The 25,982-nt window shown below is 58.9% G+C and overlaps 1 protein-coding gene across 1 annotated transcript in view; it reads right to left on the bottom strand.

Annotated features, from left to right (window-relative positions):
• Window positions 1-25,359, bottom strand: part of LOC113423532 (uncharacterized) — a 113,307-nt gene extending 87,948 nt beyond the window's left edge. The window contains 6 exon segments of the mRNA XM_087954243.1: window positions 2,162-2,261; window positions 5,906-6,029; window positions 8,232-8,349; window positions 9,064-9,163; window positions 10,453-10,482; window positions 25,192-25,359. Coding sequence (XP_087810369.1) covers window positions 2,162-2,261; window positions 5,906-6,029; window positions 8,232-8,349; window positions 9,064-9,163; window positions 10,453-10,482; window positions 25,192-25,213 — 494 coding nt within the window. The 5' untranslated portion in view covers window positions 25,214-25,359.
• Window positions 25,360-25,982: the final 623 nt, after the last annotated feature.

Raw genomic sequence — 25,982 nt, 5'->3', positions numbered from 1 at the left:
TCCCTCTGCAGGCACTGAGGCTGCTCTTCAGCGGCCGCAGGAGCAAAAGAAGAGAGAGCGGCATCCTTGTAGGCTGCCCAGAGGGGAAGGTGGGCAGAGAAAGAAAGAAAGAAAGAAAGAAAGAAAGAGAGAGAGAGAGAGAGAGAGAGAGAGAGAGAGAGAGAAAGAGAAAGAAAGAAAGAAAGAAAGAAAGAAAGAAAGAAAGAAAGAAAGAAAGAAAGAAAGAAAGAAAGAAAGAAAGAAAGAAAGAAAGAAAGAAAGAGCCACGGGGAGCGGTGGGTTAAGAGTGCAGTACTGCAGGCTCCTTCTGCTGACTGCCAGCAGCTGCCTGAAGTTTGGCAGTTCGAATCCTACCAGGCTCCAGGTTGACTCAGCCTTCTGTCCTCCCGAGGTCCCAGATTGTCGGGGGGGCAAGAGGCTGACTCTGTGAAAAGCGCTCAGGGAGGGGCTGCCAAGCTCTGGGAAGCGGCCTCGGAGTCGAAGGGCTCTGGCAGCCCCAGCCCCCCAGAGCCCGGGGTCAACCTCCAGGGCCTGGCTGAAGATTCAGGGGCAGCCCAGAGGTGGGAGTCAGCAGGTTCTGGCCAGTTCTGGAGAACCAGTAGCGGAAATTCTGAGTCGTTCGGAGAACCAGCCAATCCCACCTCCGACTGGACGTTTTAGAGTCCCCTCCCCTGCCACGCCCACCCAGCCACGCCCACAGCACCGGTAGTAAAAGAATTGGAATCCCACCCCTGGGGCAGCCCCTCCCCCTGCCTCCCCCCCCCCTGGCTGGGCTGGGAGCTGAGCCCCCTGAAGACCAGGCCTGCCTTGTCCCTTCTCTTCTTCCCCAGACTGTTCTGGGCTGCTCTTCCGACGGCAGGTGCCCGTTTCGGATCACTAGTATTATGGGAGACCCCGAGACCCTCTGTCTCCCCACAAAAGGTCCTCCAACGCCCTCAAAAAAATTCTTGTGCATTTTGGGGCCTAAAATCCAGGTAACCCTCGACTTACGGCCACAACGGAGCCCAACGTTTCTGTTGTTAAGTGAATTTGGGGGAGGCCACAAGGGGTGTGAGAAACGGCCTTACGGCCTTCTCCGCAGGGCTGTTGCAACTTCCAATGGCCGCTAAATGAATGGCTGCAAGTCAAGGACTACCTGTGCCTGTCAGGAAAAGGGGGAAGCTTCCCCAGGGCCTGCCTAGCCCCCCGTCTCACACTCCCTGCTGGAGCCCCCCCAGGCGGCCCAAGGGGGCAGGGACCCTCCCGCCAATCCCACTGGAGCCGTGGGGGGGGGGAGGGGGGGGCTGCCTCCGGTCAGGATTCCTTGCTGATTCCTTGCTGAAGACAGAGCCAAAGGACCGAAGGGCACAACAGGGCAAAGGGGGAGGGGGACCCCACTCATCACGGAGTTTGCACCCTGGTTACACAAAGACCAACCAAGCACAAAGGCAGATTAGCGCCGTGAGCTGCAATCTGTCTCAGGGCTCAACCAAGCTCCATATATTTCGCTCGGCAATTATACGAAACCGATTTTCAAATTACTCCTGTGATTGTTTCAGTGTAATTACAGGCTCCCGAATACGACCCACATTCTTCACAAGAAGCGCCTCGCTTTGGGAAAGCAGAACGTGCAGATTCTTCAGACCTCCCTTCCACTGCCCCCTGCCCCCACCAGCCCCCTCACAAAGCTGCCCGGGGGTGCCTTCCTTGTCCTGCTGCCCAGCCCGGCAGGAAAGGGGCGCAGGGGGCTCCCCTCTGCCCAGGGGAAAGCGCCCAACTTCCTGGCTTCCCTTAACTTGAGCTGCCACCCTCTCGGCGCCTTCCTGGGGTCCCCAGGGGAACCGCCACAGCCCTCCTAGGCCTCCTCCCGGGGCTTCCCAGTCCTCTAAGCGGTTTGTAGCGTCAGCATATTTGCCCCCAACCACCTGGGTCCCCCTTTTACCGTCCTGGGAAGGAGAGAAGCTTCGCCGACCTGGAGCTGGCCAGGATCGAACTGCTGGCTATGGGAATGAAGAGCTTCTCCCGCCATGCTGCCCTTTGACCCCCGAGCAGAGGGGGCCCAGCCCTGGCCCAGTGAGCAAGTCCCCCCGTGCGAGTCTGGCTACCCAGTTCGGGATCCGGCCGTGCCGCTGCAGCTAGAAAGGGTCCCCAGCACAAGGGGGGTTTTGGGGAGCTGCACAAGGAACCCACCTCCTCTTCCTCCTCCTCCTCCTCCTCTTCCTCCAGCGAGTTCATCTGCTTCAGCTTCTTGGTCCAGTATTTGGCTTCTTCCTCAGGAATGTCTGCGGAGGAGCAAAGAGGCACCAACCTTGAAGACCAGGCAGGCCCACCGGGCAGCCCCGCCAGCTCCCTCCCCAGCCAAGCCCACCTCTGATCTGCCTGGGCACCTGGGTCCGAGGCAAAGGCGGTTGGAGGCAGGTGGGTGCAGACCTTCTGGGCCTCTTCCCCGAGGCCTGGTGCCCGTCCCCTCGGACAGGCGGGGTGGGGAGGGGGTCAGTCTCGAGGGGCTTCCGTTCCAGGGTGGAGACCCCTCCCTCTCATCCCCACTGAGTCTCTTCTGGCACCAGAGACCACCCTCCTCCTGTGCAATCCAGCCAGGCCTCTTAAGTGGGTCACATTCCCCTCGGCCAGAATCTTCCACGGCTTTTACTCCTCTGCTTCTAAAAACCTCCATTTCCTCCTTTCAGGACTGTATCTGGGGGCCTGTGGGGTTTCTCCCCTTCTCCCTTTGCCATGGAGGGACCCTCCCCGGTTAGCAGGGGGGCCTTTTCCTTGGGGTTCACTCCGGCCCACGGAGGCAAACTGGGCTGCACATTTGAAGTAAAAGCCCCTCATGTTGCCTTGGGAACTGCATTTTGAGAAACTAACAGATGTAAATAGACAAGCAGCGTAGACATATTTCTCTCTCTCTCTTCTCTCTCTCACACACACAGAGGCTCAGAGGCTCGGGTGGATTTCCTGGCCCCCCAAAGGTTGGGCTGCCCCTCGCAAGTCTCCCCGTTAGCAGCCGCTTCCCTTCTCCGGGAGCCCCGGGCATCACTCCCACCCCACCCTGGCAGGCCCCTTCTTCCACTTCCCAAATCAGGCCGAGGAAAGGAAGGAAGGAAGGAGAGCCCCCCACCAAGCAGAGGCCCCTGCAATTATCTTCCTGACAGTATTTTCAGTCACGACAATGGAGTCGCTGCAGTGAACGTGGAACTCCAAAACCAGCCAGTCCACCCTTTTTACTGGGCTAAAGGACAGAACCAGGAATGGCAAAAGGCCAAGCAGGCAAACCCCAGATCCAGAGGCCTCTCCTTTCACGCTAACAACTTCCCTCCGCATCAAAGTTTCCTAGCAAAAGTTTGGCAGAGCACAGAATCGGCCTGGGAAGGACCTTGGAGATCATCTAGCCTAACCCCTGCCTAGTGAAGGAAACTGCTGCTCCAGCATCCTAGCAAGTAGCCACCCGGCTTTTGCTCAAGCCTGTCTAATGAAGGAGAATCCATGCCACTGTTGAACGGCTCTTCCGGTGGGGAAACTGGCACAAAACCCCCACCCAAACCAGCCTTCTTGTGCTTTGAACCCTGGACTCTGCCCCCCCATGGCCGAAACAGCCCCGAGATACTCAACAGCAGTTCTGGCGTCTCCTCTGGGCTCAACTTACCCAACAGGTACAAAATGTGGTTTTAAATTTAATGGTTTATTAACAATGTTTAACAGTTGCTGTGGTTTGTATTACGGTTTTTGTGGCTTATTTTTACTTCCACATACTGCAAAAGCCACTTCCATCCCCTCCAATAGGCAGCCGTGAGCTCTGGACTCGACTTGTGATCCAGTAAAAATCGGATCCTCTGTGCAGCTGCCGCTGCTGCCAGGGGCCCCTTCTGACTTTGACTACCCAAAGGTCGCGGGTACGAGCAGAGAAAAGAAGGGGCGACAGGAGAGCCGCGTTCCAATAGTTGAGGGGCTGCCACGAGAGGAGGGGGGGTCTAGCTGTCCTCTAAAGCACCAGAAAGCAGGACAAGAAACAATGGGTGGAAATGGAACGAGAGAGAAGCAACCTGGAGCTAAGGAGACCTTTCCTGTGAGGACAATTAACCAGTGGAACTGCTTGACACTGGAAATGGTGGGTGCTCCAACACTGGGAATGTTTAAGAAGAAGAAACCGGACAGTCCCTTACCTGAAATAGTCTATAGGGTCTCCTGCTTGAGCAGGGGGCTGGACTAGAAGACCTCCAAGGCCCCTTCACAGCTCTATTCTGACTGACCGATGGCAGGATTTGGCCTGGCTGCCTCACCTAAGCCAGCCTGCTGACTTCTGCCCCCGTTCTTCCAGCTTGCCAAGACCCTCCTGCGTTCTGGTGGAGGCCCTTTCGTGGTTTTTGCCTCTTTGTGGCTCTGAGCAAATTCCTCACCTGCAGGGCCCCGATTCAAAGCAGGGTTGGGCAGCTCGGGGCCTGCAAGGCGGCAGAGTTTGCCCCACCTCCCCAAGGCCTCCAGGCAAAGGAGCCAGCCGGGGCAGGGCAGGGCAGGGCAGGGATCTCCTCCATGGAGGTTTTGCTAGGGTCAAGATCCAGGCCGCCCTCCCGCTTCCTGTCTCCAGCTGGAGCAGGAGGTCGGCTCAGTTAACCACCCCTGCCGGCCCGGGATCCTCCCAAATCAAGGGCCTCGTGATCCACCCAGAAGTTTTGCCTGACTGCTGACCATAAAAAACAGTGGGGCCCCTCCCAGCCTCTGGCACCCTATGAACTGGGGGAGGGGGCCCATCCTTGGAGACTGGGGGCTTCCACTCCTTCCTGCCCTCCCTCGTTCAACCCGGGTCCCTCCTGGAGGTGGGGGGCTCTTGGGGGAGAAGACACGGGGAAGGAAGGAGACGCCCTGCGCTTGGCCCTCTCCTCCTTCCTCCTTGCAGCAGATCCCCTCCCTCCCTTTCATTAACCTCCCATCTTAACCACAAGGTAACTCTGGGGGGGGGGCTTTACGTTACAAGATAAAATATGACAAAACCTTTGCACGATACAAGTTAAGAAGTATAACCAGATAAATAGACTTTTTTGGGCCGGGACTCCTTTTCCCCCTTGCTTTTATCTTCCCTCGGGAGCACCTGCTCGCTTCTTCTTCCTCCAAATATTTCCCATTTGCTGCGGCACCTCCTCGTTTCACCCCACCCACCTTCCATTCTTGGGCGTGTTTCACCCACATTTCCTAGGCCCCCCCTTTCTTCCCAGGGGGGGGGAGGATTTCCGGCATCTTATTCTTGAGAAGTTTCCGGCTGTCCCTTCCATCCTTCACCTGCAGCATTTTTGCCCGTGGGATCCGGCTAAATTTGCTGAAAGTGGCTCTCCTGAAGCCTCGTGTGTGTGTGTGTGTGTGTGTGTGTGTGATTATGATTCAGTGTTTTATTCCCTAATTTTCTGAACTTCACTTTTTTTTCCAAAAGGCAACTGGACTTTGATTGTTTTTTCTTTGATGAGGTTTCACTTCTCACCCACGAAGCTTCTTCCCTTCTAACTGACTGGTGGGCAGAGGGAAGATTTAGAGTCTTTATTGTCACCTGGTCCTTGGCGCTCTGGCCTGGGTGACTGAGGTGGCTCTCCATAGACCTTTAAACCTCCGGGTGAGTTAGTTCTGTCCTCCCGAAGTCCCCACCCCTTTTATTTTCTTCAACCAACCCCCCCCCCCCATACACACACACACACACACACACAGTTAGGACCAGAGCGGGGGGAGCCGACGCCCCTCCTTCCTTCAGCCTTTGGGAAAGGGAAACCTCCCCGCTCTCCTGGGGCCTTGGCCGAGGGGCTGGGATGCAGCCGAAGGAAAGGATCTGCAGGGGCTGTGAAGCCCCTGCTGACAGCTGTCCGTCAAGGCTCTCCCACTGGAATGGAGTCCCAGCAAGGAACCTGCCGCTAAACGCCCCCCCCCAACCCAGGGGCGCACTCACCGAACGGCAGCTCGAACCGGGTGTCCAGCAAAATCTTGTGCGGTGTTGGGTTTTTGGTGCCGCAGACCTCCTGGCCGTTCATCAGGACCTCCGCCTCCAGGGTGGACCACTCCCCGGGACCCTCCTGAAGGGAGGCAAAGGCTGGCCTGAGAGAGGCTCCCTGGGCAGGGGCTGAAGGCCCCGAGAAGGCCGAATCTCCTGGGGGGACCAGGGAAGCCCCTCGGCCTGGCCTGCCAGCTGCTGCCTGGGTGTCCCCCGCCCAACTCCAGAGCTGGGAGGAGGCGCCTCCCCCAGGCCTTCTTCAGCCCCCTCCATCCTTGGGGGGGAGGGGGGGTCCCTAGAATTCCCCAGGGCTACTTCGAATGGCTTGGCAAAAGATCTACGATTCGGTCACGGTCGTCCCACAGGTGGTTTCCCCAAAAGGCAACTGGGCTTTTGTGCTTTTTTTTTTCCCCCTTTGAAAACGTTTCACTTCTCATCCAAGAAGCTTCTTCAATTCTGACCGACCGAAAAACGGAACTGGCTGCTTCTACTCCCTGCCAGGCAGTCAGAACCGAAGAAGCCTCTTGGGTGGGAAGGGAAACTTTTTCAGAGAAAATCAGAAACCAGAAAGCCCAGTTGCCCTTTGCAAAAAGCACCTTTGGGACCGGCCCCCGTGAAGAAGGGTTGGGGAAGGGGCGCCCTCCCTAGCCCCTCCCCCGCATTCCCCGGGTGCATCTCTCTGCTCAAGGGGGGGCAGGAGAAAAGAGCCGGCAAGCCCCCCACAGGGGCATCTCACAGGATCCAAACCTGGAGCGGCTGGGAAAGGCCGGATTTAGCCAAATCTGGGGAGGGGAGGGACTGTTTCAGTCAAATAGAGGCAGTCCTCGACTTACGAGAGTTCACTTAGTGACTGTTCTAAGTTCCAACGGCACTGAAAAAAGGGACTCCGATGTTTCCCCCCTCTGGGCTGTTGCAGAACCCCCACGGCCACGTGATCAAAATTGAGAGGCTTGGCAACTGACTCGTACTTAGGGCCGTTGCTGCGTCCCCAGGTCCCCTTTTGCGACCTTCCGACAAGCGAAGTCAGAAAGGCCTCAGGGTTCAAGGGCTAAAATCCCAGGGAAGGAAACGGCCAAAGGTTCCTGCAGCTGCAGGGCCCCAAACCTCCCTCCGGGTTCCTCTCTTGGGCTAAGCCCTCCTCGGTCCTCCGGCTGAGGCTGCGGCTCCCCCCCCCGTCCCCCGCTGAGCTATTCAAGCGCCGGCAGCTCCCTCCGGAAGACCCCCTCCCCAGGCAGGCCTCAGCAGCGGTTCCGACAAGGAGGGCGCCCTACCAGGAAAGAGGCCCTGGTTCCCTCCCTGAAAGGTGTCAGGGAAAGGGCCCTGGTGGCTCAGGGTTCAAGGTCGCAGGCGAACTCTGCATCCCCACAGCCAGCAGTTCGACCCTGACCGGCTCCAGGTCGACTCAGCCTTCCGCCCTTCCGAGGTTTGTCAAATGAGGACCCAAAATTGTTGGGGGCAACAGGCGGACTCTGCCAACCGCTTGGAGGGGGCTGGGAAGTGGCATAGAAGCCTAGGGGCTACGGCTCTTATTCTCCCCCATACTTCAGAATAGGTGGCCTTATCTTTGTCTCGGAGTGGAGGAGGAGCTGCCTTGTCTTGACCCCCAGAGCGTCCTCCGTGGACAAGGGCCATCGGGGCAGGAATTGCCGTCCTTCCCACGGTCACTAGGCGAGCCAACTTCCTGCCATTTCCCCACAACCAAGTCAGAGGGCAACAAGCACGTCGGTGGCTCCTTTTGGTGGGGGGTTGCAACGAGGGAGGCGCAGTGAGGCTGGGGGAGGGGAGGGCGATGTGCGAGGTCCATGGGAGCCGTGGGGGGGCTTAGGACAACGTGGGGAGTGTGCCGAGTGGCAAAGAGGCACGGCAAGGCTGCACGGGGAGGGCAGGGGAGGGCACAAGGGAGGGTAGGGCAAGGGGCAGGATTTGGTGTGGGAGGCACGGGGGGGGGGGGCTGCAAGGGAGGGGCTGAGAGGCAAGTGGGGTGCACAAGGGTGCGAGGCAAGGCTCGGGGGCATGGGGTGCAAGGGGGATGCGAGGGTTGGATGGGGTGTGCAAGGGGTGTGCAAGGGTACGAGGGAGGTGTGCCGAGGACCAGGGTGGGGTGGGCAAGGGAGGCGCTGCAGGGCTCACGGAGAAGGCCTGGGGCCGTGACGGAAGGAGCAAAATCAGTCATAACCTGGAGACCGCCTGCAGAACGGAAGACTAAGCCAGAGGTCCGAGGAAGCCGCCCTGCAGCCCAGAAGGGGAGGCTGGCTCCAAGGGGCTGGGCTGGGGGGCAACTGACCTCATCCGACTGCCGGACGGTCTCCAGGGCGATCCAGGCTGTGCCCACCATGGTGTCCCAGATCAGCCCTTTGTCCCACACTTCCACAATCAGGCCCAGGTCCAGCCGGCTGATCTCGCTGCAAAGGAGAAACGGGAGGCAGAGAGGAGAGAGATGTCAGTAAATGGGGGGGGGTGAACTCCTCACCCGGGAGTCTTCCTGCCAAGGCCCCCAATGCCCATTTGGCCCACGGGGCCCCCCTCCGGGCAGAGGTCAACTCTGGACCTGCCTCTTTGGGAAGGAAACCCCGGCTGGGCCCAAGGAAGGGGAAGAGCCGGCCCTGTACTGGTGCTGCTTGGCCACTAGAGGCCGCTCTAGGCCCAGAAATGCAAGGCTTCCTAGGCAGAGGAAGAGGAAGAGGAGGAGGAGGCACCAGAGCCTCCCAGGTCAAGGGCTCTGCCTTTGGGGACAGCCCTCCTCCAGGGAAAAGCCCAGGGGAGTTTTTAGAGAGGCAAAAGGACCTCGGTTTCGCCTTTGTGGCCAAACATTCGCCTCCATGCAAGGCCCGTCGTTTCAGAGCCCATCCGCTAGAATTCAGTGGCCACGCAAGTCCATGACATGAACTCCCAAGTCAACTGGTTGCATTATAAAGCGCAACGAGTTCAGATCCAGAGACAACATTTGGCCTTGGCCTGTTGCCGAGGGAAACTCCGGTTCTGCTTCCCCGGGAGTCCAGATCCAGGGCTTCTAAGAGGTGCAGGATCAGCAGGAACTGCCCCCCAGCGGATCCACTGCCAGGGAAGGCCTGGGGGCTCTGGCCAGGCCCTGGGGGGAGATTGGGTGCTTCACTTACAAGAGGAAGTCCTGCTCCCAAGACGGCCGGGCCCCACGAACAGCAACCGTGGTGCTCTTGACATTTTGCACCTTCAGTGTTACATAAGTGTTGAATTTATCTGGAGAGAGAGAGAGAGACATTTTTGTTCTTTCTTTCACGAGACACAAATACCGGCCACTCTTTGCCAACAGAAAACTGCCCCTCCTCCCCAGAATTTGACAAACGGGCCTTCAGGAGGACAACGGTGGTTAAAATTGCGGCCAGCTTTTCCCCCTGGACCTGAACTGTCAGAAAGAGTTTGTGTGGATTAGAATAGCAGAGTTGGAAGGGACCTTGGAGGTCTTCTAGTCCAACCCCCTGCCTTTAGGGATTGGGGAAGGCTGAGAAAGCCCCGAGGAGAGGCAACCACCGGATCCAACAGAACCAGGTCAATTTAATCGGGTCTCCAACCTTCCCTTTGGGCAGCTGGTCTGCAGGAAACGGATCATCCGAACCAGAGTGACCCAAAGCAGAGCTCAGAGAGCTGCCCCACGAGAGGAGAGGCCAGCATCCCCCCGATTCCAGATCCTGCCCCTGTCAGGGAGACCCACCGGATCTAAAGGTTGTCCCAGTGGCCGCCTTCAAATCTGCCCCAAGGAAGGAAGGCCGAAGTCCTCGAGGGCCACAGGCACCAAGAGGCCCCCTGCGCTCCCGGCTGGCTCAGGCTGGGGGTGGGGTGGGGGCTCCCCTGCTCAGGGAGGCTGGTCCCTCCCCCCGCAGGCCAACTTCCTGAATGGGGTCTGCAGACCAGCCACCCGGGAGGCCACCAGGGCCTTGTGACTGACAGCCCAGGGCGCATGTCACCCCCCCCGACCCAGCCGGGCACGTCTCCAGGGTGGGAACCTTCTCCTCAAATGCCCAGCCTGGTTTTGAGAAGACGAGCCAGGGCAGCCCTCTCTTCCATGGGCTGGAGGTCTCCGGGGCCTCCTTTTGGCCCGAGACGTTGACACCCAGGCCCACCTGGCTCTTTCACAGCTGAGGGGGCGAGGGAAGGGGCCCTGGGCCCCTCCTCAAGGGAGCTTTAAGGAAGCCTGAGCATTCGGTCTCTGGGAGCTTTGGCCCGGGTGAAGCTCTGGTTGGCTAAACCCGTTGGCTGCTGCCAGGCCTTCAGAGGAAGGGGCACGGGAAACAGGCAACGAGGCAGAGCAGGCCATCCTCCCCCCCACCCCAAGGGCCTTCTGGAAGGGGCACCCCGACTGGAGGGCGGCCCCACTTCCAGAGGAGGAGGCTCCCAGAGGGCCCCAAAGGGGAGAAGGCAGGAAGAGCCTGCCTGTGGGTACAGGAGGGAGCCCAGGCGGGAAGACCATCCCCCAAGGCAGGGAGAGCAGCTAACACCCCCACCCACCCCCGAAGCCAACGTGCACCTACCTGGGGGTCCCTGGAGCTCTGCTTTCTTCACTGGGGAAAAAAGAAGAAGAAAAAGAGGAGGAAGAGAGCAGAAGGTCATTATTCCAGGGTTACTCTCGGGGTGCTGGATGTTGGGAGGGGGCAGGAAGGAGGAAGAAACCCCCCAGCCCACCCCCCAGGCTATTCTCCGGACTCATCACTCCTGGCGATGAGGCTCCGTCCAGGAAAAGGGGGGCCTAGCCTGGTTGGGAAAGAAGGGGACTTCAGGGGAACCTTAGAGACCTGGGGGGGGGGGGAGAGAATATACATGGGGTTTATAACCGCGGCTAAGAAGATGGGAAACCATTTCTTTATTATTCCTTCTTTTCCTTTGCTTCTGTTTCATTGCTTTCTCTATTATTTCTCTTACCTTTCACTTAAAATGTGTATTGTTTTTACTCTGTGGGAAAACCACCTGAATACAAATCTCAGACATACGTGGGGATAGAAAAACGGGGGACAGACAAACCCCAGGAACGGCTCCAGAGGGGCCTGGATGAAATTACCCTGGGATTCCAGCAGGGGGAGCTGCAACTTCCCTAACAGGCAGGATCTCCCCCAAACATAGTGAGGTCCCAGGTGTGTGACCCAGGGTGGGATACAAAAGCAACAAAGTCGCAAAAACAGGTGAAGTCCCTTTAATTCCTTCAATTTGGCTTCAAAGCCCCGATTATCATTGACTGGGGAAAAAACTCCCCCACAAACAGTTGCGAAAAGAAATGTGGTTTAAACTCAAAATACATACAAATTATAAATATGAAAAACAACAACAGGCAGGATAAGGGCTTGAAGACGTCCACTGCAACCCATGAAGGGGATCAAGGCCCTTTCCTCCCCCGTAGACCACACCACCTAGGTTTCTCCCTTATCCACTCCTCCCTGCATGCCCTGGGATGAAGAGGGGGTGGGCCTGGGTCTTCCTCTGAATGCCCAGCCAGCCTGTGCCCTTCCCCAGTTTCCTCCCCAAACACTCCCACTCCCTGTCCTCCAAGTCAGACTCTAACAGGGGCATGACCCCAGGTGAGGAACAGCCTTTTCTGACCGAGGGGCCTCTTGGGCCCCACACAAAGGCCGCCAAAGAGCAATCCTGGTCCAGCAAGAAGGGTGGGGAAGGGCAGGAGGCAGCCCCCCCAGGCCAAGGGTCTGACCTCCTCCAGCTCCAGGGCTCGCTAGCCATCTCCCAGGCCCCTGAAAAGCCAGGGAGCCTCCTCCTCCCTTCCTCGGCTAAGACGTTTCTCTGGCAGGGGTCGCCTCTTGCCCTGGGGTGGGACGGCTGCTGTGGGGCCTGGGGGGAGGCAGCGTCCCACCCCTTGCTGGCCCAGGGCACATTCAGGCCAGCAGGAGAGGCGGGGAGGGGGGGTGCCTGGAGGACAGCCAGACCCTCTAGAGAGCTCAGCTCCAGATGTGCGCCTCCCCAGCACCCTCCAGTCCCTGACAAGCCTTCCTGATCGGCTTAAACCCAGAGCCCTCTAATCCCCAGCCTCCTGCTGCACACACACACACACACACACACACACACACACACACACACCATGCGGGGAGGAATTGGCAGGCGCCAGGAGTGCATCAGGTGGCAAGCGCTGCTGCACCTGGTGTCATTCCAGGTAGGCTGGCAGGATCAATCCCCCGGGCACAGTGGAGGGGCGGGAGGAAGGGCGGGACCCGTGGCCTGGGAGGGGAGCTTGGCAGAGCCACCAGGGAGGAGGGGGGAAGAAGCCCGCCAGGGTGTCACCAGGCTGCCAGAGGGAGGAGTGCAGCCCCCTCGGGACAGAGCCGGTGAGCCGCAAAGCTCCAGGGCGTTTAAGGAAGAGGCCGGCCAGGGCCCCATCATGGCAACCGTGTGTGGCCTGGCGTGTTCGGAGGGCCCCAGCTTGGGGAAACGGAAACAGAAGGCCTGGCAACACAAGAAGGCTCGTGCCAACTGCTGCTGGCGAAGGGAGGTGCCAGGGCAGAGCAGGCTGCAGCCTGGACCCTCTGCGCCCCTCAGTGCCACCTCCGGACCTGCCCCATCACCATTCTCCACCCCACGGCTCTTCTGCGGGGGACAATGAGCAGGAGGGGCTGCTGGGCATCCAACCTGTCCCATTTGCTGCCGGAAGGGAGGGAGGGAGGGAGGGAGGGAGGGAGGGAGGAAGGGAGGGAAGGAAGGAAGGAAGGAAGGGAGGGAAGGAGGGAGGGAGGAAGGGAGGGAAGGAAGGAAGGAAGGGAGGGAGGGAAGGGAGGGAGGACTTGCCCAAGAGATTCTGCCTGGAGCCGGGTGGAGAAGCTCCACTGCGCAGCCTTGTCTGCCTGCTGCCCTCAGCCAGAGCCTTGGCCACCCTGCCAGCTGCGCAGCGTCTCCTGGAGTTCGGATGCATTTAATAAACATTTTCTCTGGAAGAAACCGTTGACTGCTCGCTTGCCCTAATGGTACAGTTAGTCCTCGACTTACAACAGTTAATTTAATGACTGTTCAAAGTTACATCATCACTGAAAAAGAGATTTATGATCCTTTTCCACACTTACAACCTTTGCAACGTCCCCTTGGTCCCCTGGTCAAAATGCAGGCGCTCAGCCATTGACTCGTACTTATGACAGCAGCTGCCGTGCCCCCAGGTCACCTGATCCCCTTTTGTGACCTTCAGAGAGCCAATGTCCATGGGGAAGAAGTCTGATTCACTTAATGACCGGCTTTACGAACTTATCAACTGCAGCGGTTCACTTAACAATTGTGGCTAAAAAGGTCGTAAAACGGGGCAAAACTCACTTAAAGAAATGTCTCACTTAACAAGAGAAATTTGGGGCTCCATTGGACTGCCTGAATTCCCCTGGACCCTTGGCGAAGGTGGTCCTTCGGGTGCCGCGGGGGCAGGGTCAGAGGGGGGGCTCCCTTGATGCCCAGTTGGACCCGGAGACCCCCAGAGGAGGCAGGCAAAGAAGCCCCCTCGAGGGGGAGGGGGCGAATGAACAGGAGGGTCCCTCTCTCGGTGGGCTGGCAGGTCTCAGGCCCTTCCGGCAGGCGTCTGGGGCACTTTTGGGGCTGGGAAGGGAAGGGAGGAGGAGTTCAGGAGAGGAAGCGCAGAGGCCGGGCCTCAGGGAACGGAGGGGATGGAGACGGGGGGGGGGGGGTGGATTTCGGGAAATGGGAGAGGAGGGAAGGGAGCGGAAGGTGTAAGTTCACCTGTGGACCAAAAGGCCACAAAGCCTGCCAGGAAGCGAGACTTCGGTCCCCCGGGCGGTTGTGGGTGCCTGAGAAAGGGGGAGGCCAGAGGTCAGGCGCTGGGAGCAGCGGAAGGTTCAAAACCTTCCCCAAACCTCCTTCACCCCGGGGGGGGCAGGGGGGGATTCAATTTTTTTAACAACCGGTTCTGTGGGCGTGGCTTAGTTGGTGGGCGTGGCTTGCTGATTATGTGACTGGGTGGGCGTGGCCTACTCGACGTCACTCACATCAAGGGGCACTTCTCCTCGCCCGGCCTCTCAGGACAGTGGGGATGCTGCAACGGTCGTAAGGGTGAAAAATGGTCATAAGTCACTTTTTTCGGTGCCATTGTAACTTTGAACGGTCACCAGTTTTAGACCAAAACTCAAAAAAGGGTATGTAAACTCACGTTCGAATGTCAATCTTTCTAGCTAGCCAAGAAGCCTTGCTGAATGTCCCTCATCTTGGTCCCTTGTCATTAAAAGCTTCTTTCTGGCAGCTCTGCTTCGTTATTCAATTATTTCTTCAAAGCGCTAACTCCAACAGGGGAGTATTTCCTCCCAACAGCAGTGTAGAAAGCTTAAAACAACCCTTCCCCTTTAAGAAAGTACCAGCAAAGGAGAAAAAAAAACCTCCTTCGGAGACAGTAAGTCTAGGCCGTCTGCCAAGAGTGCAAGAAGGGTGGAAAAAGACAAAAGGAGATTTCTTCCAACAAGCCGGTTCTGGCAAATAGGTGAGAACCTGTGGAATCCCACCCCGGGTGGGGGGAATCACTTCGCTAGGCGGGGAAGGCAGGGAGGAGGGGCCCTCGGTGACCGTCCGCTTAGAAAAACGCCCCACGAAGGAAGGGCAACCCTCACGTCCTGGGACGAAGGTGTAGGAGGATCCAGTCCGGCTGGGTCCCCAGGGCCACAGACTCTGGCGAGGGAGGATGGGATCCAGCCCCAGCCCAAAAGCTCGCAAGGCCAACGAGGGGCCAACGAGGCCTAGTGGTTAGGGCATTTCCTGAGAAATCCAAGCTCTGCTCCTCCCTCAGGACCGAAGCCGGCTGGGGGATTTCAGGCCAGTCCCTCCCTCTCCCCTCCTTAGGAAGGAGGGACAAAACACTCCCAAAAACGTCGCCCAGAAAGCTGCTGGACTTCTCTATGGAGCTGCCAAGTGTCGAGACTGTTCTGGAGGAACCCCGAACCCAAACCCAAACCCCAACGGGGGGGCTGGCCTTACCCCAAGGCAGAAGGGAATGACAGGAAGCCAACAGGGAAAAGGCCCCAGCGGCACACGGAAATGCACGCAGGCCGGAGAAGTCAAAGGCTCCGCCTCGTCTGGCTGGGGAATTCTGGGAGCTGAAGTCCACAAGTGGCCACGGTTGGACCTCCCCTCTCCCCCCGCTTTAAAGGTTGCCTTGAGGGGCTCCTCCCCCCCGCCTCTGCTCTCACTTGCCCCGCCTCCGTTAAGCAGGACGTGTGGCTGACAGGGACCTCGGGCACCTGGGATTCCTTCTTGGGCGGGGCTGCTGTTCCGGGCCACAGGGACCCTTGGCGTCAAAGCAGCCCCCCCGGTCCCCGAGGAAGCTGACCCTGTCTCCTCCGCTACCCCAACCTCTGGGGAACGGAGGCCGGCCCTCTTAACCGCCCAGGCCCCCAAAGAGCCACAAGAGGCCCTTCGCCCTCCCTGAGGCTCAACCGGGGGCCCAAGTGAACCTGCCTTCCAGGCAAGGGGAGGAGGAGGGGGGGGAAGGCCCCTTGCCCAGAGTGGCAGCTGGCTGTGGCTGATGGGCACATGTTGCCTAGCAACACAGGGAGCCTGGGGGCCTCCGTTCTAGAGGCACAGGGGGGAGGGCACGTTCTGGGGCCTTCCTGTCCCAGCTCCCCCCGCTTCCATCCCAGGGGCCTCCCGTTCCCCACTCTGCAAATGGTCGGGCGCATCCCTATTCAGGCAGCCGTCCTCGACTTACCTCCGTCCACACAACTGAGACCGGCACTGCCACACCCAGTCTGGTGGCCTTCTCTGCCCTCTGGCCCCACGGAGAAGGGAACCGGAGGCACCACGGGGGGCCTGTCTCCCCCCACGAAGCCCCCAACAAAGGAGCTGGACCCCTGCATGAACCTCCCCCCACCCCGTGGGATTCTGGTGAGGAGCGGCCACGACTGGCTCACGGGTGGCCTGCTGCCCTCCGTAGGGTCCGTCCCAGGGAAGCCGACGACACAACGGGAAGCGCAATTATGCTCACGGCGTAGTCCCAGAGCAGGCGCAACCGGGCTGAAGGGCACCAAGAAATATTTCATAATAACCCAATGATTAAAATGTCCCAGGTATAAAAGAGGGGCTACTTTCCTTCCTTTTCCTTTTCTTTCAAGAGGCAACTGGGCTCTTTTGTCGCAGGCGTTTCCCTTCTCCCCTGAGAAGCTTCTTCAGTTCTGACAGACGAAGCCTCTTCAGAAGTGGAAAAACTTCTTGGACGAGAAGCGAAAGGTCTTCAGGGAAAAACAAAGCAAGTCCACTGGCCCCTTGGAAAAGCACCTTTGGGACGGTTGTGAATAAGGGCTGCGGCATCATCCCAGGGTCACACAATGGGCCCCTGCAACTCTCCCACCAGCCAAGCCAAAGAGGGAAGAAGCTGCATCCATTTAATGACCGAGCGGTTCACTCTCCAACATCCAGGAAGTATTTTCAGAAAATAAAATCTTTGCTGAGAGAATTTCTGTGGGGGGTTTTCGATTCCAAGAATATGTTCATGGAAAATGAGGGAGGATTCTGGAGCTACATCAAAGTTGTCTACGGTCCCATATTAAACACCGGAAGCCAACAAGAAACACACAGAACACGGAACATGGAATCCTGGGGCCAGAAGAGACCCGGGAGGTCTTCTAGTCCAACCCCCCAACCAGGGCAGGAGACGTTATACCACCCCAGTCCGGCATTTTTGAAAACCACCCGTGACGGAGCACCCACAACTTTTAAGGTTTCTGCCTGGAGTCTTTGCTCTTTTCGGATTCTTGATCAGGCAGGAGCGCCGTCTGCAGAGTTTGTCTGTGCCGGCATCTCCCAAAGACACCCCTCCCCCGAAAACCTTTTGCCCGTTTGCCTTGGCAGGGACGGCATCACAAGTGAGGACGTGGGGTAAGGCAGCGTTTCTCAACCTGGGCAGCCTGAAGAGGGGTGGACTCCAACTCCCAGCATTCCCCAGCCAGCACAGCTGAATTCTGGGAGTTGGAGTCCACCCCTCTCCAAGCCGCCCAGGCTGAGAAACTCTATGATGTTTCGCTTTGGGGCGTCCTACAACCCGGCGAAGGTTCTTCCTGCTCCGCCTGAGCAAGCGAAGGAAGACCAAGGAACTTAAACTTGTTGAATCATCATCACAGAAAGCAGCATCAGGGATGAGTTACAACCCCCCAGGTTAAAGACGCTGCTGTCGTGGTGCTATCATTCAATCTGTCGCTGCCATCAGAACACCGCTGGGAGGGGGCCTTAGAGGTCTTCTAGCCGACTCAGCTACTTTCAGGGCAGGCTCTGCTTCGTAGGAACCCAAAGCAAGGGAAGTGGCTCAGGCAGGCAGAGCAGGAGAGACGGGACACAATCCCCAAACAAGGGAAGGCGGCTAGGACAGGGAGTCCTCCAGTTACAACAGTCTGTTTAGTGACCATTCAAAGTTACGACGACATATCCTACGTTAGATTTCCTGCTTTCCTGTCGTGTTTTTTTTTCCACTCTTTTTAAAGAACTTGATATGCATTTTTAAAATCATGTACAGGGACTCCTCAACTTACAACAGTTCATTTTGTGACCGTTCCAAGTTGAAAAATGTGGCTTATCATGACCGTTTTTCATGCTTATGGCTAGTGCAGCTTCCTCCATGGTCACCTGATCACCGTTTGGACACTCGGCAATTGGCTCGCGGTTATGACGGTTGTGGTGTCCTAGGGAATCACGGGATCCCCCCTGGAGACCTCCCGGCAAGCAAAGTCAATGGGGAAGCCGGATTCACTTAACAACCGTGGCTGGAAAGGTCGTAAAATGGGGCAACACTCACTTCACCAATGTCTCGCTTGTCAACAGAAGGTTTCTGTTCCCTTGTGGTCGTAAGTCGAGAACTATCCGTATTTGTTTTCCTTGTTTCTTTCGTTTTTCTTTTATCACTATTTTAAATACAATTTTTAAAAACTGTTTAAAATTGCTGGTGTAGAACCAGGGGTGGCTCATTTAACAACCGGCTCACTAAGCAACAGATGTTCTGGTCCGAAGTGCAGTCACAAGGCCTCCCTCCCTGCAGGAGGAGGTGTCCAACTATCAGGATATTTCTAGGATTTGAACTCCCCAGAGGTTTGGGAGGAGGGAATTATTTCCAGAAGCAGAAATCGGAGCTTTCTGAAAGGGGGGAGGACTCTTCACCCTTTTTGGGGGAGGGGAGAGGCAAAGGCCTCCTTTGGTGCCCAGGCATTCAAGGGGGGGGGGAGGAGAGGCCGTTCTGCCATGCTCCGCTCCCTGGACGGGCGTCCAGTCCTGCCCAGGAAGTCCACCTGCCCGTCTGCCTTGAGAGACGCCACGCAGCCAGTCCGACGGGTCCCATCTGCTGCAAATCCCTGTTTGTTTGCCTCCGCGCAACTGAGCCAAGGATGACGCAGGCCAGGCATTGTTTGCAGGCTCCTGAGCAAACAGCCCGGCGTCTTCCTAGCCGAGCATCAGGAAGGCAGCAGAGGCAGGAGTGGGGCCGGGTCCCAGAAGGGACTGCCGGGGGTGCCTCAGCCACGCTGCCTGGGGGACTCTGGGAGTTGAAGTTCACAGGAATTGCTAATACCATCCTGGGTCGCACAAACAGAGGCATAGCATCCGAATCACATGAAGTATTAGTGCCGCTTCATAAAGCCTTAGTTAGGCCACACTGGGGATAGGCTGCATCGTCCGGTTTTGGTCCCACGTTACAAGAAAGAGGTTGAGACTTTGGAAAGAGAGAAGAACAGCCAAGACGACTAAAGGCCTGGAGACTAAAACATGTGAAGAACGGCTGCAGGATTTGGGCCTGGCTAGTCTGAAGGAGGGCCAGCGGGGACAGGAGAGCAGCCTTCCAGGTTCTCAGGGGCTGCCCCAAAGAAGAGGAGGGGGTCAAGCTCTTCTCCAAGGCACCCGAAGGCAGGACAAGAAACAACGGATGAAAAGCAACTTGCAGCTAAGGAGGAACTTTCTAACAGAACAGTTAACCCGTGGAACAGCTGGCCACCAGACCTTGTGAGTGCTCCAACACTGGAGGCTTTTAAGCAGAGATTGTCTGAAACGGTGTAAAGCCTCCTGCTTGAGCCGGGGGTTGGACTAGAAGACCTCCAAGGTCCCTTCCAGCTCCATTCTGGGAGTTGAGGCCCACCGCTTTTAAAGTTGCCAAGCTTGGAGACCCCTCCCCCGCTCCCATGTCTTGCAGATCTCTGCCCCTCCTGCGGCTCTTCTCCAGAAGCGGCCTCACCTTCGGGGGTCGCAGCACAAGGGCAACAGCCACCAATTCATGGAGCTTTTAACCCACCGGGCGGTTTGGCCGAAGGGTTTTCAGCCCACAATGGCCAAAAGCAGTCACTGTGACTGCAGATGCAGCCGACTGTGCTGTGGGGGTGGGGGGGTGGGTGGGGGAGACAACTGACCGTCAGAACTTGGAACATCTCAACCCCCTTTTTCCAGACAAGTTACAACATTGAACAGTCCCTGTGCAATCTGTCGTAAGACAAGGACTGCCTGCCAGGGGTCCATACTGTGCTTCCGAGGTTCACTGGGTGGGCCTTCCAAGCACGGCCCCCACTTGAACCCTGGCTCCCTCCCCCGAAGCCTGTCAGGAGGACTGCCAACGGGTGCGGAGCCTGCCTCCGTCTTTAGCTGAGGAGGGCTGCAGTGCAGACCCCCCCCACATTCTGATGGCCCTTTCCCGAGGGGCTTCCCCCCCCCCACCTTGCAGGTGGCAGAAATCCCACTGAAAGGGGGAGGGGCGGAAGAGCTGCTGGCTCTCATGGACACATCCAGCCACAGGTGCCTGAAGGCCTTCTGGGGGGTGCCTGTGGGGGCACACACTGGATCCTCCCTCTCCTCCACAGCAACAGCCCAGCTGGGCAGGTTCCCTGGCCAACCACGCAAGCCGGATCTGGTCAGACCCAACTCCGAAGCTGGCTGGCTGGAGGAGAGATCAAACAGGCTCAGCTGAAACTGACCTTAGGCTGATGGGGCTCCAGGCTGGTCAGCTGGCCTGACTCCTCTCCAGCCCTGGGCCAGGGGCTTTCCTCTCCCCCCCCCTGCAAGCCCAGAAGTTTGGCTGCTGAGCAGGAGAGTTGTTAAGGGAGCTTTGCCCCATTTGGGGACCTTCCTTGCCCCAGGCGTTAAGCGAATCACTGCAATTGCTAAGTTAGTAACCGGGCTGGGAAGGGAACCTGGCCTTCCTGTTCACTTTGCTTGCCAGAAGGTCGCAAAAGGGGATCGCGGGACCCACCCCGGGACACAGCAACCGACATAAGTTCATGCCAGTTGCCAAGCCCCTGAATACTGACCAGGTGACCACGGGGATAATTCAAGGGCCGTAAGTGCGGTCATAACTCTTTTCTCCAGCGCTGTTTTAACTCTGAATGGTCACTAACTGAGCTGTTGTAAGTCGAGGGCCACCCAGAACCACCAGAAAGCAGCTCATCTGGGACCCCGGGAAACAGGGACGCAGGTGCCCCCCCCCCCCCCCCGGCCATTTCTCAGACTCCAACCCCACCCAGCTGCTGTGGCACAAGCTCCGGCCCCGGGAGGAAGCAAGGCCTGCACAGGGATGGAGCTGGCCAGGTCCGACGTCTGTCCTTCTGCAGCAACTGGGAGCGGTAAAACTCCAAGCCCCGAAGCCCCCACCACCCCCAGGACCCTCCCCCAAGCTCCCTCCTCCCCTTCCAGGCAGAGGCTGGCTGCCTCCTGAGCTTCTCTTCCAGCTCTGGCTGCCTCCGGCCTCTCCCTGTGCTCAGTTCTGCTTAGGGCGGGGCTGCTTTGGGAAAGAGGACGGCGTCCCCTGCACTGCCTGCCCCGGGGGTCCTGCCTGCCCCGTTCCTCCCCCTCCTGGGAAGAGACCCACACTTGGCCAGTTCACGCCCTTCACGCTGGGTCGGGGGCACCGCTTGGCCCCTCTGGCCTGTTGGGAGATGACCCTGGGGGGCCGCCCCGAGGGCTGCTGCTCCCTCTCTGGGTGGCCCTCCAATGGGGCAATGGGCAGGCCCCAGCGCCGAGCACCCCAGTGCCAACCCCCACCCGGCAGCTTCTGCAAAGGGGCCTGGACTAACGTGCCGCCCCTCCATGCTGGGCGAGGTTTGAGAGCTGCCCACTCGGCCCTTTTCTTGCGTGGAGGTTCCGCTTTTCCTTCCCAGGGCAAAGCTGGTTTCCTGGGGGGTTTCCGGCGGGACCTGTACAAGGCGGGCAGGGCTCTGGGGGGGAGCGGGGCGCGTAGTTGCCCCCAGGCACGCAATGGGCGCCTTCCTTGCGCAGGTCTGCCCGTGCCCATCTCCCCACGGCTTGCCCCCAAAGAGAAATGAACCCCCCCCCCGGCATTGCCTGGGAAAGGCCCATGGGACCCCGGTAGTCCCCGACTTCCGACCACAATGGAGCCCCCCAGTTTTGCCCCATTTTAGGACTTTCCTTGCCATTCAGTGAATCAATGAAGTCGGATTCTAATGTCAGTCACATGGCCGTTAAGTGAATCTGGCTCCCCCCCCATTCACTTTCCTCATCAGGAGGTCACAGAAGGGGATCATGTGACCCCTGAACACCGTCATAAACATGAGACAGTTCTCCAGGGCTGCATTTCCATGCTGTGACCATGGGAAGGCTGCACCGGTTGCGTGGAGAACGGTCAAAAGTCACATTTTTCAATCCCATTGTAACTTTGAACGGTCACTAAGTATTAAATCACTATACAATTTAGTCCATTATTTAAAAACGGTCAATGAATCAATCAGAATGGAGCTGGAAGGGGCCTTGAAGGTCCTCTAGTCCAACCCACTGCTCAAGCAGGAGACCCTACACCACTTCAGACAAGTGGGCTGTCCAGTCTCTTCTTAAAGACCACCACAACTTCTGGTGGCAAGTGGTCCCACTGGTTAATCGTCCTCACTTGTCCGGGAGTCTCTCCCTAATCCCATTGCTTCTCTCCTCCTTTAATTTCCATCCATTCTTTCTTGTCCTTCCCTAGAATGCAGGATGGCAGGTGGACTCAGCCTTCCATTCTTCCGAGGTTGTAAAGTGAGGACCCAGATTGTTGGGGAAAGAGGCCAACACTGTAAAAAGCCCAGAGAGTGCCGTAAAGCAGGGCTCTCCAACCTTGGCCCCTTTAAGCCAGGAGGACTTCAACTCCCAGAATTCCCCAGGCAGCACAGCTGGGAGTAAAGCCATGAGACGCTAGGAAGCAGCATACAAGTCTAAGCGCTGCTGCTAGTGCTAGACGACAGAGAGCCGCTCAAAAGGCCCCGCAGGGAAAGAGCCCTTCGAGGGAGGCCAGGTTTCCTCTACCACAGGTATAACAGAACCTCCGAAGGCTCCTCCCCTCCCTCCTGTCTCCCGAGGCCAGGCGGGCTCAATTCCTCCCCTTTTTTCCAACTACGCACCCAACACGGAGCCCCCCCCACCCCCCCGCAAAGTTTAAAGGTCTGGCCTCAGGGCAATGTAAAATAAAATAAATACAATATATAAAATCAAACCCTCCTCCTCCTCCTCCTCCTCCTCCCCCAGCAGCCGGGAATCCAGCCAAGGCAGAGGAGGAAGAGAAGCGGCTTCCTCCTCGTCTGAACTTCGAAGGGAAGGGCGGGATTCCAGGTTCCTGGTTCCTTGTGCACAATCCCACCGCCAAAGCCATGCCAATTTAATTCAGGCATTGGCCCCAAGAGAGATCATCCGTGGCCCTGGGCTATTATTATTATTATTATTATTATTGGCTTATTATTATTAATGGCTTATTATTCAGAAGGCTTGGGATGGATCTTGGAGGTCATCTAGTCCGACCCCCTGCTTAGTGTGGGGCTCCACGGTTGCTGCCTCCACTTAAAACGCTTCATTAAAAGAACGGGGGGAGAGAAAAAGTCCAGCAGAACCCAGACTTCCTGGGGGGTGTCCTTTGACCTTCGTCTCCCAAAGAAGCTTCTTGGGTGAGAAGCGAAGGGATTTCAACGAACAAACCAAGGAAGTCGAGTTGCCTCTAGAAAAAGCACCCCGGGACAACCGTGGCCTGGAGGAGGGAGACCCCCCCACCAGATGGAGTCCAAGAACGTCTCCTTCCCCCCAATCTGAACTTCCTTCCCCTCCTTGTCTTCCAGAGTCTTGTCTTCCAGAGCGAGGGGGAAAGATGCATCCTGCCCTGCCCCCCCCACACCGTCCCGGAGAGTTAGAGGGGAGCCCCCTCCCTCTCTTACCAGGGGCTCCTCCTCCTCCCGAGTGGGAGGGGGCTCCATTCCTGGAGCGGCCTGCAAGTGCCAAGGATTCTCTCAGGGGGTGGGGGCACTTCCCCGGGGGGGGCCGCTGCCTTCCTTCTTCCTGAAATTTTACTCTTACATTTAAAACCACCTCTGCCTGTCAGAACTGGGCCCGGCCAGGAGCCCCTTGCGAGAGGATGACCAAGAACCCTTGATTAACCTGTCGAAGGACAAAGGACGCCTCTTGTGTCTCAGGATACGACCACGACGTAAGGAAGAGATCCGTTTGGCTCAGCCAGGCAGAGGGGAGAATCCCGCTTGGAAGGAAGGGGCCCCCGCCCTCTCCAAAGGGCCACAGCGGACGAGGCCTTTTCTTCTCCCCACCCGGAGGCTCCCAGGACAGGCAGGCCTCCCTACTGGCCAGCCTCCCTGCCAGAAAAATCTGCCCCCAAGGGATCCTCTGGGACTACAACCTCCAGCACCCACGGAAGCCTTCGAGGTGGCAAAGAAGGCAATGGGGGGGAGGAGAGTCTGGGGCTGCTGCTCCCAAAGGTGCTTTTCCTTTCCCTGAAGAAGCGTCTTGGGTGAGAAGGGAAATGCCTTCAAAGAAAAATCAAGGAAGCCCAGTTGCCTCTTGAATGAAAAGCTCCTTGGGGACAACCGTGGCCTGGAGGGTGGCTGGGAACCTCCACACACACATCGAGCTATGCGCTTGGGTCAGGCTTCTGGACAGGTAAAAGCAATGAGGCCCCCAGTCTGCCAAGCGCCAGGAACCCACCCCCCACCCTGCCGCCTCTGCAAGCAGTGGGGCAGGGAAGGAAGAGAGCCAGCCCCCTCGACCCCACTGCCTAGCAAGCTGGGTTGGCAGCTCCCCCTCCCCAAGAGACAAGCGCCCCCCCACACCAACATGAGAACAAGAGAGGAGGAGGAGGAGCCCCTCACTGCGTGATGTGATCTCTTCCAGGTGAGGCACCAGGTGGGGTGAAGCTCAGGAAGGGACACCTGAAGGCTTCCTTCCCACAGGACCCCTGAAGTCCCCCCAGCTGAGCTCAAAGGTTCCTGGAGGGGTCATTTCCAGGAGAAACCAGGCAGGAGGCACCCCTGAAGCCCCCCCAGGCAATTGGGCTGAAGGCCTAGACGTTTTCGTGCTAGAGAACGAGCCCCTCAGAACAGGGGTCTCCAACCTTGGCCACTTGTGGACTTCAACTCCCAGAATTCCTCAGCCAGCGACCCCTGCCCCAGAGCCGCCCCCCCTTTTCAGCCTCCGAAAGAAGGCCAGGCTTCCAATTCTCCCCAGGCTCTCCGGGTCCCATGCAAAGGGCTCCAGTGGCAGGGCAGACTGTGGGTGCCAGCTGCATCCCTTCCCCTGGCCGTGCCCGTCTCAGGCTGCGAAGGCAGGCCCTCCCCCTGACCCTCCGACCCTCCAGGTGGGGGTGGGGGGCTGGTCAGGGCAACCCCGGGGAGACCCAGACCCTGAAGGAGTGGGGGGAGCAGGAGGCATTTTCAAGCGCTGCCCGCTTTTAATACAGGCAATCAGCAGGATGCCTGACGGGCACCTCATGCAGAGAGATTACGACCCGCCGAAACAGCCGGTTCTTTTGGCGGCCTTTTTTTGCAGGTCAGAGCCGCCGCCCGCCCCCTTCGCTTCGCTTCGCTTCTCCCTCGCCCGGAATCGGCTTCTCAGCCGGGGCTCCCCCCAGCAAATTCTGGCTCAGCTGAGCCGAAGCGGCTTCCCGCAGCCTGGCACCCCCAAGGGGCCACCTTCCCCGGACAGGCTCCAGCCCACACCCGGGGAGGGCAGGTCCCCAGGCGGAAAGCCTTCACCGCCAGGCTGGGAGTCCGGAGGGGATGAGGGAGCAGCGCGCCCCCGCCCCAAACACCCCAGGCAGATGCCCGCCTGTTGGCCCGCCTGGGCCCCCGGGCTGGGCTGCTGCTGAACCCCCCCCCACCCCACCCCGCGGCTCTTCAGCGGCTGCCCCACCGAAAGCGGCTCCCTCGAGGCCCCCCGCCCTCCGGGACCCCCCAGCTGACTTCAGCCCCCCGCGCCCCCCAGCCCCGGCGGAGAACCCGCGCGCCTCGCCCCAGGCAGGAGAGACGAAGGAAAGGCGGCGACCCCGCCCCTTCCCGGAGCGCCCCGGCCGGACTCACCGCGGACGCAGAGCAGGGACATGGCGCCGCCCGGCGGGGCCGAGGAGGGCCGGTGCCGCCCGCTGCTTCCTCCCGGCCGCACCCGCGCTCCGCATGCCCGCCGGCCAGGCCGGGGCCGACCCCTCGGGCGCCGCGCGGGAGACCCCGTCGCTACGGCGACGCCGCGGGAGGGCGCGGGGTGTGTGTGTGCGTGTCTGTGTGTGTGTGTGTCCGGCGGCCGTGTGGGCGGGGCGTCGGCGCGGCCAATGGGCGCCCGGCACAGAGGCCGCCGTCTGCGGACACGCCCCCTGGGGCAGGGCGGGGCTTGCCGGCCGGGAGTCGCTACGCGGTCGGCGCTCTGTGCGCGCTCAGTGGCGCTGTTGCTCGGCTCCGCTGCCCCGGCTGGGAAGGTGAACGGGAAGAACGTCCCCGCCTTCAGGAGGAGCCACCGGAGGACGGGAAGGTTGAGGCCGCCCCAGGACTGGCCCCGCTGCCCGCGCCCTGAAGCCAACTGGGGAGGGCGGAGGGGAAGCGGAGGTGGAAGAGGGGAAAAGCCCCCAGCTGCCCTCCCCCACGCCTCACCCCCGTACCGCCCGAGCATTGCCGGGAGGGGCATGATGGCCGTGGGAGGGTGGGGGGCCTCAGCCGGGCTTTCAGAGCGAGGCGAGGGGCCCATCAAAGGGCCTGGCTCATTTGCTTTTCCTGGCCGGGAATAGATGCTGAGCGGTCCGGAAATGCTCTCAGCTGCCCAGGTGCTGCTGCCTCAGGACAGGCAGAAGATCTGCTGCCCCCCCCAGTCCTGGCCGCTCTCC

Source organism: Notechis scutatus, chromosome 2, assembly GCF_049901735.1.
Source record: "Notechis scutatus isolate UNSWTSFEM ecotype Mainland chromosome 2, rNotScu1.2, whole genome shotgun sequence".
Lineage (NCBI taxonomy): Eukaryota > Metazoa > Chordata > Lepidosauria > Squamata > Elapidae > Notechis > Notechis scutatus.
This window is presented reverse-complemented; position numbering and strand designations above follow the sequence as displayed.